The sequence below is a fragment of the Saccopteryx leptura genome, chromosome 2 (assembly GCF_036850995.1).
Source record: "Saccopteryx leptura isolate mSacLep1 chromosome 2, mSacLep1_pri_phased_curated, whole genome shotgun sequence".
In the NCBI taxonomy this organism is placed as follows: Eukaryota; Metazoa; Chordata; class Mammalia; order Chiroptera; family Emballonuridae; genus Saccopteryx; species Saccopteryx leptura.
In genome coordinates, this window is record NC_089504.1 from 251,416,969 (window position 1) to 251,425,426 (window position 8,458).

At 51.2% G+C, this 8,458-nt stretch overlaps 1 protein-coding gene across 2 annotated transcripts; it reads left to right on the forward strand.

Annotated features, from left to right (window-relative positions):
- The first annotated feature begins 4 nt into the window (after nt 1-4).
- PGAM5 (PGAM family member 5, mitochondrial serine/threonine protein phosphatase) lies at nt 5-7,861 on the forward strand. 2 transcript variants are annotated; one of them, XM_066371253.1, is made up of 6 exons: nt 5-275; nt 2,889-3,067; nt 5,037-5,162; nt 5,242-5,330; nt 5,457-5,587; nt 6,920-7,861. In XM_066371253.1, the coding sequence occupies exons 1-6, from the start codon at nt 85-87 to the stop codon at nt 7,068-7,070; spliced, it is 867 nt and encodes a 288-aa protein (XP_066227350.1). In that variant the 5' UTR covers nt 5-84; the 3' UTR covers nt 7,071-7,861. The 2 variants fall into 2 exon arrangements, with proteins under 2 accessions (XP_066227350.1, XP_066227348.1); XM_066371251.1 differs by having other exon boundaries at nt 6-275; nt 5,454-5,587.
- The last annotated feature ends 597 nt before the right edge of the window (nt 7,862-8,458 follow it).

Here is an 8,458-nt window from a genome sequence, read left to right on the forward strand (position 1 = left end):
GGAAGTGGCCTTCCGGGAAAAGCGTGTGCCTCGCGGCGCGCGGTCCCCGTCCCCGAGCGCTTGCGCGGCGCGGGACGGGCCGGCATGGCGTTCCGGCAGGCGCTGCAGCTCGCGGCCTGCGGCCTGGCGGGGGGCTCGGCCGCGGTGCTCTTCTCGGCCGTGGCCGTGGGGAAGCCCCGCGCGAGCGTGGATGCGGAGCCGCGCGCGGTCGAGCCTCCAGCTTGGGCGGGGGCCGCGCGCCCCGGGCCCGGAGTCTGGGACCCGAACTGGGACAGGTGCGGGGCCGGCCGGTGGAGTGGGGCGGCCGGGCGGTGGGTCTTCCCGGGCCCTTGGAAGCTCCGCGCCGTCTGAGCTGGTCGGTTCAGCGGAGGGAAGCGGGCTTCGTGCGGGGTCTCTGGCTGTGATGGGAGGCGACCCCAGCCTCAGCCCCTTCGTCGGTCTGGAGGGTCTTTTCGGGGACGGTGTACATGGAAAGGAAGCCGGGGTAGTGGTCGTTGTGACTCAGTGGTGGTGTTCAGTTTTAGGTAGAGGATCTGGACCTCTCGTTGGGGCTGTCACCCTTGTTCCCCCTCTCTCGGCTTGTAACTCTTGGGCTTAGATGTGGCATGTTGGTCTGAACAGCCGAGACAGGACGGGTGTCGGTGCCCCGGAATGACGCCGCGCCTTAAGGGTTCTCCGTGCAGGGAGGACGCGCGGGGACGTGACTAGCAGACGCCTCCAGGGACCTTGGGTCAGTCCCTGGCCCCAACCACGTGTCTGTATTGAGGTACTTGAAAGGTGGTTCCTGTGATCAGGAATTTTTAGTTTCACTTAATGTTCACTTAAAATTTAAAACCAAAGTAGTGCAGATGTTTAAATATTGTTTATGTGCCGATAGTATATTTGATACATTGGATTAAATAAAGTGAGTTACTGAAGTTTCCACCTGTTTCTTCCTACTTTTTACATGTGCCTGCTTGGAAGTTTAAAATTACCAACGTTGCTGGTGTCGTGTTTCTATTGGACAAACATTCCCAGCTCCTGTTGGACACTTTGCTGGGTGAGGGGGACAGAACTAATATTTACTCCTAGCCTGGTTGTATCCGGAATGAAATAGGTATTTTTTATTTTAACCTTTAATTTTTAAAAGATAAACTTATTTCTGAATAGTTTTATATCTGCGGAAAAATTGTAGAGATAACAGGGTTCCTGTACACTCCACACCTTATTTCCTGTTGTTAACATCTTACACTGGTGGGGCACATTTGCCACAACCAGTGACCTCATACTTTATTGAGATTAAGTCAGGTTTTACCTGTTGTCAGTGTCTCTTTTAGGGTCCCACATGACAGTCTTCATATCTTTTAGGTTTCCTCTTGGCTGAGACAGTTTCTCACGTTTTTGTTTTGATGACAGTGACAGTTTATAGAATGTTTCTCAGTTGAAATTTGTGTTTCTTATGGTTAGACTGGGAGCCATCTCCTTTTATTTTATTTTGCTTATTTTTAAAAATTTATTGATTTTAGAGAGTGGAGAAGAAAGAGAGACAGACAGACAGACAGAAACATCAGTCTGTTTTTGTATGTGCCCTGACCAGGGATCAAACCTGCAATCTTTGCATATTGGGACGATGCTCTAACCAACTAAGCTGTCCTGTTAGGGCCATATTCTCTTTTATAGACATCAGGACAATCTTCTGAATGTCTTAGGCCTTTTTAAGGAAACAGGTTCACTTTGAGATTTAAGCCTAGATTCGTGGAAGCGGGGACTCTCCATGCGGAAAATTCCAAATCTGCAGCCTCTTCCTGGGAACATTCCCATGTGGTACCCTTGTATGTGCCTGCAGTTCTCAGGCATCTTCTCTGGCTCAGCCCCACACCTGCCATCGTGGCATCATGGCATCGCAGCCTAGTTGTGTCATGGGCACCATGGATTTGCACCGGCCAGGCAGAGCACTAGGAGTCAGCACTGCTCCCCCAGAACTTAATACAGCTGAGTACGTTCTTGTTTGCCTCTGCCAGTATCACAGATGTTCAGTTTCTCTTAACTTCAGTTCTGTGAGCCACCAGACACATCTGCTGTCCCATGTCATTTCTAATGGTTTTGTTGATGTGTCCCTGGTCCTTGCATCAGCTCCTAAATTTCAGAATATACGTTTCATGATAACGGAAACATTTTCTCCTCACCGTTGTATGTGCTACTGAGTACTTAAAATGTGCTTGGTGCCTGACCCCTGCTGGTGCAGTGGATAGAGCATCAATCTGGGACACTGAAGTCCGGTTTCAAAACCCTAAGATCACCAGTTTGATTGAGTGCAGGGTGGCCGGTTTGAGCATGGGGTTATCAACATAATTCCAAGGTCACTGGCTTGAGCAAGGGGTCACTGGCTTGGCTTGAGAAGCAATCAGTGAACACCTAAAGTGACACAACTATAAGTTGATGCTTCTTATCTCTCTCTTGCAAAAAAAAAAAAAAAAAAAATGCCTAGTGCAACTGGGGAAGTGGAGCTTTAATTTTATTTCATTTTCATTATTTTGAATTTAGCCACATGGCTAGTGGCTGCTATTGGACAGCACAGTTTGAGACTTGGCCTCAGTGTCCCCTTCAATGAGATTCTGGCCGTCCTTCCACAGCCAGTCCTTCCTATTACCTGGCTTCATTTCTCTGTCACTAGTCACTCTGCTGTTACCAGTCTGTCCCTCCAGAACAGACTGCACAAGGGCTTTGCATGTCTGTTTTGCTTCCCGTCTAGTTACCCACAACAAGCCTGGCACTTGAGCTCAGGGGTGAATGAGGGCATTGACTCCTCCCTGTGTGTTCCCAAGATGAAAGACCATCTTGTCAGAAATACTCAAGGGTGACGTGTGAAGAAAGGTCACAGGACATACTGTCTCCTATCTCAACATTAGGCGAGAACCGCTGTCCCTGGTCAACCTGCGCAAGAGGAACCTGGACTCCGGAGATGACGACGTGGCGTCCAGGATAGACCACTGCAAAGCCAAGGCCACTCGGCACATCTTCCTCATCAGGCACTCCCAGTACCATGTGGACGCTTCCCGGGAAAAGGACCGCACCCTGACACCCCTGGGTATGTGGCTGGCGCTCAGCCCCGACTGACCCCTGCAGCCTGCCTCCTTGAACCTGTGTCAGGGACCCTCTGCCTAGATTCGAGGGTTGTCGTTACCAGTAATTATTCGCTTCTGATACCAGACAGACTTTGGAAACATCCTCAACTTAAAAAAATTACATTACAGGCAGACCTTGGAGATAGTGTGGGTGTCGTTTCAGACCACGGTAGTAAAGCCAGTTGTAATCTTTCTGCTGGTATAGGGTCTCGTCTTCAATTTGTAAAAAATGAAACGTTTGTGTAGTGTGATATGAGATGCCTGTGCGGTGGGTCTTGCCATAGATGATAACGTCCAAAGACCCCACCAGGGGCTCAGTGTGTTCCAGGGGCCTGCAAGGGGGCACCTCATGTGTAGTGTTTTACTTAACCTATGTTACTGTTGAGTGTGTGTCCAGTATGTACAGATATGTATGTTCACAGACAGCTTTGTAAGAATAAATAGGTGAGAACGAGTGATAGAATCTTTTTTTTATATATATATATATTTTTCTGAAGTGAGAAGCGTGGGGTTGGCAGTCAGACAGACTCCCACATGTGCCCTACTGGGATCCACCTGGCATGCCCACTAGGGAGCGATGCTCTGCCCATCTGGGGCATTGCTCTGTTGTGGCCGGAGTCATTCTAGCGCCTGAGGCAGAGGCCACGGAGCTGTCCTCAGCGTCCGGGCCAACTTTGCTCCAATGGAGCCTTGGCTGAGGGAGGGGAAGACAGAGATAGAGAGGAAGGAGAGGGGGAAGGGTGGAGCAGCAGATGGGCGCTTCTCCTGTGTGCCCTGGCCGGGAACCAAACCCAGGACTTCCATATGCTGGGCCTACGCTCTACTGCTGAGCCAACTGGCCAGGGCCAGTGACAGAATGTCTTAACTGTCCGTCTGGCATAGGGCTGCTCTTGCCGCGTGATAGTGCAATGGATGAGTCGCCCAACCCTGGACTTTGTGCCCTGAGCTGGTGCATACATAGAAATTCCTGGGAAGAGCCATGCAGGGTGCTCTGAAGTAGAGTTTACATTTTAAACAATTTTTTTAGGAGAGAGAGACAGGAAGGGAGAGAGATGAGAAGCATCACCTCGTAGTTGCAGCACTTTAGTTGTTCACTGATTGCTTTCATAATGTGCCTTGACGGAGGTAGTGGGTGGGGGTGTTCCAGCTGAGCCAGTGACCCCATACTTAAGCCAGCGACCTTTGGGCTCAAGCCAGCGACCCTGTGCTCAAGCTCGTGAGCCTGCACTCAAGCTAGCAACCTCGGGGTTTCAATCCTGGGTCCTCAGCATCCCAGTTTGATGCTCTAGCCACTGCACCACCTACTAGTTAAACTAAACATTTCCTTTTTGAAATGGGATGTTCTGCATTTGTGCACATATTGAAATTCAGGCAGTGTCAAGGTTTGTTGGTCTGTCCAGCCGACTGTGCCTCTCGTGCTGATCTGGTTCTGGGTGCAAAAATGGGAAGTGGAGTTGCATCCATGGGTGTCACCACAGGCAGCTGAATGACTTTCTGAGGGTGTTTCCACCAGATCCTCAGACATATTTGGGGACAAGCACTTGCTTCTGCGTGGTCTGTAGTTAGTGATGCTGGGGTCATCGGGTCTCCATGTTCTCATCTTTGGTACTTGCATAGCCAGCAGGGTCACAGGCATTCATGACTCAGTCTTTGGACAAAGTTGAGTGAGACTGGTACAAAGGACCCACTTAATTAGTAGGACCCAATCCAGATGTTAACAATGCTCTACCTTGGTCATTGGTTTGTTTTTTTTTAATGCATGGGGCTGAAGGTGACTGGATCATCTCATTGTTTTACCTCTTGGATGCCTGGCCCCCAGGAGGGCCTGCCCAGGGTCCCCCTGACCCTGATGGTTCTGGGTAAAGACAAGTATTTGCGGGGTAAAGAAGAGGGACTCCAGCAGCACGTAATTCTCCATGTTTCATCTTTAAGGCCGCGAACAGGCTGAGCTAACTGGTCTCCGACTTGCAAGCTTGGGGTTGAAGTTTAATAAAATTGTGCATTCCTCCATGACCCGTGCAGTAGAAACCACTGATATCATCAGCAAACACCTGCCAGGTGAGTGCGGGCATCTCCAGGTCCTTCAGCCACTGAAGGGACACGTGGAGTCACTGTCCTGAGTCACTGCTCCTCACAGGCGTCTCCACAGTCAGCACAGACCTGCTGAGGGAAGGTGCCCCCATCGAGCCTGACCCGCCCGTGTCTCACTGGAAGCCAGAGGCTGTGGTAAAGCCCCCCACAACAGTGGTCTCCCTCCCTGGCCCCTCCACCATGGGTGGCACCCCCTGCTGTCCACCCCCCACTCCCCAGCTCTCAGCCCCACACTTAGGTGACTCATTTTGCCCCCAGCAGTATTACGAAGATGGAGCCAGGATCGAGGCTGCCTTCCGGAACTACATCCACCGGGCGGACGCCAAGCAGCAGGAGGACAGTTACGAGATCTTCATCTGCCACGCCAATGTCATCCGCTACATCGTGTGCCGGTGAGGGTCTCGCAGGCACACTTGGCCCGGTCTCCCTCTTGCCAGCCAGGCTGCTCCTCCTCCCACCTCTCTGGCCATTCACATCTGGTAGAACGTCTGCATTGCTCCAGCACTGGGCATGGGGAACGCCTTCCTAGGCTTCGGTGTCTTCATTTCCTGGCTCCACAGAAGTCTCAGGGCCCTCGTAAGGCCGGCCCTGAGCTGCAGCTGTGTGTCACAGAGGGAAAGGCCAGCTGAGTGCTTATGTATTTAAAGTAACTCTACCTCCCTTCACCTCCAGATCCATCATCAAGTGTCGAGCGCTTCCATTGTTGGGGGGTTCCCCTTCTAATGATGAGTCTGGCAGGGACAGGACAGGACACAGCACAGCCAGCTCCCCCGCTCACCATGCTTGTGGCTAGGACTATATCTCCCCCCTCAGATGTCATATGTACTGCGCCCCAGTGAGCAGCCCGGGATTCCTAGCTTGCTTAGGAACACCCAGCCAGATGAGTGCTGCTAGGGACAGGGTTCCCTGGGCTCCACACCCTCCAACTCCAGTGCCCTGGAGGCACAGCCTCAAAGCTCAGCACATGCATGTTTCCTGGGGGCCATCCTGTTTGCTGCTCTGGGTGGCTACTGTGCTGTGTGGACACAGCATTATTCCATATTTTGGGACAGCACCAACCTAAGCAGTTGCTAGGTGACCCCCATTCTGAAAATGCACTAGGAATACTTGGAGGCTTGGAGTAGAGGAGACCTGTGTTAACTGAAGGGCCGAAAGGAGCCAAAGTGTCTCCATTGTTACTGAGGGCACTCTGCTGGCTAACTTAGGATACTCTGAGGACAGTAAGGGTGACTCAGAGACTTAAAGAGCATGAAGGTTGTCATTCCTTTAAGTCGAGAAAACATGTGGCAGCCGCAGGCTGCAGGGTGAGCTGGGGTGATGCTTGTCCCTACCAAGCTCCAGGAAGAGGGTGCCTGGTGACCCAGTAATACTGAACTTTTTAGCAAATACTGACTGTACCTAACAGCATTTTTAAGAGCATGGAAATGGTGCAGGACCGTGGGCTATCACTGCCCCTGTGGTTCCTGGGGAGAGGCCCAGGAGTGCATGTTGCACAATTGGGCTGCCTCTGCCCATCTCTCACACTGGATACAAATTGTATGTTTAGAGAAAACCAGTCATTTCTGACTTGTGTACAGGTCTTGACCTGTCGCTCCCTACCACAAGCTGGCTGCTACCACCCCTTTGTTTCAGTGTGATGGAGTCTCTCTGGCATCTACTCTGAGGGTTGGGGGCTGATAGCTCAGCCCGCTGTGTCCAGCATGTCTTCCTCTCTTCCCACCCAGAGCTCTGCAGTTCCCTCCAGAAGGCTGGCTCCGTCTCTCCCTCAACAACGGCAGCATCACCCACCTGGTGGTCCGGCCTGATGGCCGCGTGGCGCTCAGAGCCCTTGGGGACACAGGGTTCATGCCTCCTGACAAGATCTCTCGCTCCTGAGGGCCTGCTCCCCTCGCCCATGCCTGGCTCTGTCGTGGAGCTGCTAAGAACAGATGCCTTCCCTCCGTCCCCTCCTCAGCCTGCACTGCGGTCACTGCATTTCTCCAGGACCAGGCAGTAGCAGAGGGAAATATGTAAAATGCCGCGTTTCAGTCCCTCTGGCCCAGGACAGAAAAGGGGAACGTTCAGGTCAGACCAGCCAGTGGAGTTCAAGGAGGCCTCACAGATGTCACTGGGGAACAAGGCAGATCTGCACCAACGGGTCTTTGGTCACAAACACAGCTGGCCACACGACCTCTTAAGGCTCCATCAGCAAAGCCTGTTGGGTACCAGGGACTTGGAGGAGGGTGCAGTTTCCATTCATAACTTCACTTCGTGCATTCTTTCCATTTCTTAAAACTCTTGTCAAGTATTTGTCAATTAAAAATTTTCCATCTGGGTTCTTGCTTTGAAAACCCATGTCTCACTCCAAAGTCATGCACCCCTGATACTGTTGGATCTAAACTCTCCAGACCCAAAGAAGCACCTGGGCAGGTGAGGGAGGGACCAGGGGGTGACAGCTCATTCTTTAGTTTGCCTCTGGCTGTTCAACTTTTATGCTCATGGGTTAAAATATTTAGACATGATGTGTCCATCCCAAATATTGCTAATTTATAAAAATAGTACAATTTCCATGAAGTGGTTATGAACATTTTCTGCAATCAGTGCAGCTAAATGGGATATTTGATCTATTTCTGTCAACTTTGGAAATGACTACAAAATAAAGTTTTATTTTACTGGTTTTCAAAGTACTAATTGTGACTGTTTTGAAGAAAACAGGAAGACAGCAGCCCCAAACTTGCTAAAGCAGTTTTAGCAGAGAACTTCCACAGTATTTTGTGCACTGACGACTGATGGCTTTGCTGGGCACCTCCTGCCAGGCACATTGGTGACAGGCCCTAACCCAGGACAGTAAGCCTGACGCCGTAAATGGTTTTCTAGAAGCAGCAACCATCACCATTTCCTAGGAATAGTTTTGACAACTAAGCCAAAACCTGTGCCAACTTCTAAAACCACAAGCATAACAGGCGGCACTCACATTTAACCTCAGTGGGTGAGTGGCCAGGAGTCCCCAGTCATGAGCCCTGGATCCTGGGACCCCACAAGCCTGAAGGTGGAGGCAGGTCCTGTTTCCTGTTCTGTCTGCAGACCTGCCTTTTTGGTGGCATTCCTGCCCTTGATAAGACCTATGAGAAGCAGGGCATTTCAGAAACCAGAAACTTGAGGACACTGCTGAGGAGCAGGGGAAAGGTGTTTGGATAGTCATTTTCAGGGCCCAACGACATTAATGGAAGCTAGTCACTGGGACTGCCACTGCCTGATAGAAACATGGGGACCAGTCAAGGCCA

What these genes read in the sequence shown, in the direction of transcription:
- PGAM5 (XM_066371251.1), top strand. Translation starts at nt 85, where the DNA reads ATGGCGTTCCGGCAGGCGCTGCAGCTCGCGGCCTGCGGCCTGGCGGGG. An exon ending in CCGCACCCTGACACCCCTGG is followed by an intron (nt 3,068 to 5,036) that starts GTATGTGGCTGG and finishes TTCATCTTTAAG; the next exon opens with GCCGCGAACAGGCTGAGCTA. An exon ending in CATCAGCAAACACCTGCCAG is followed by an intron (nt 5,163 to 5,241) that starts GTGAGTGCGGGC and finishes TGCTCCTCACAG; the next exon opens with GCGTCTCCACAGTCAGCACA.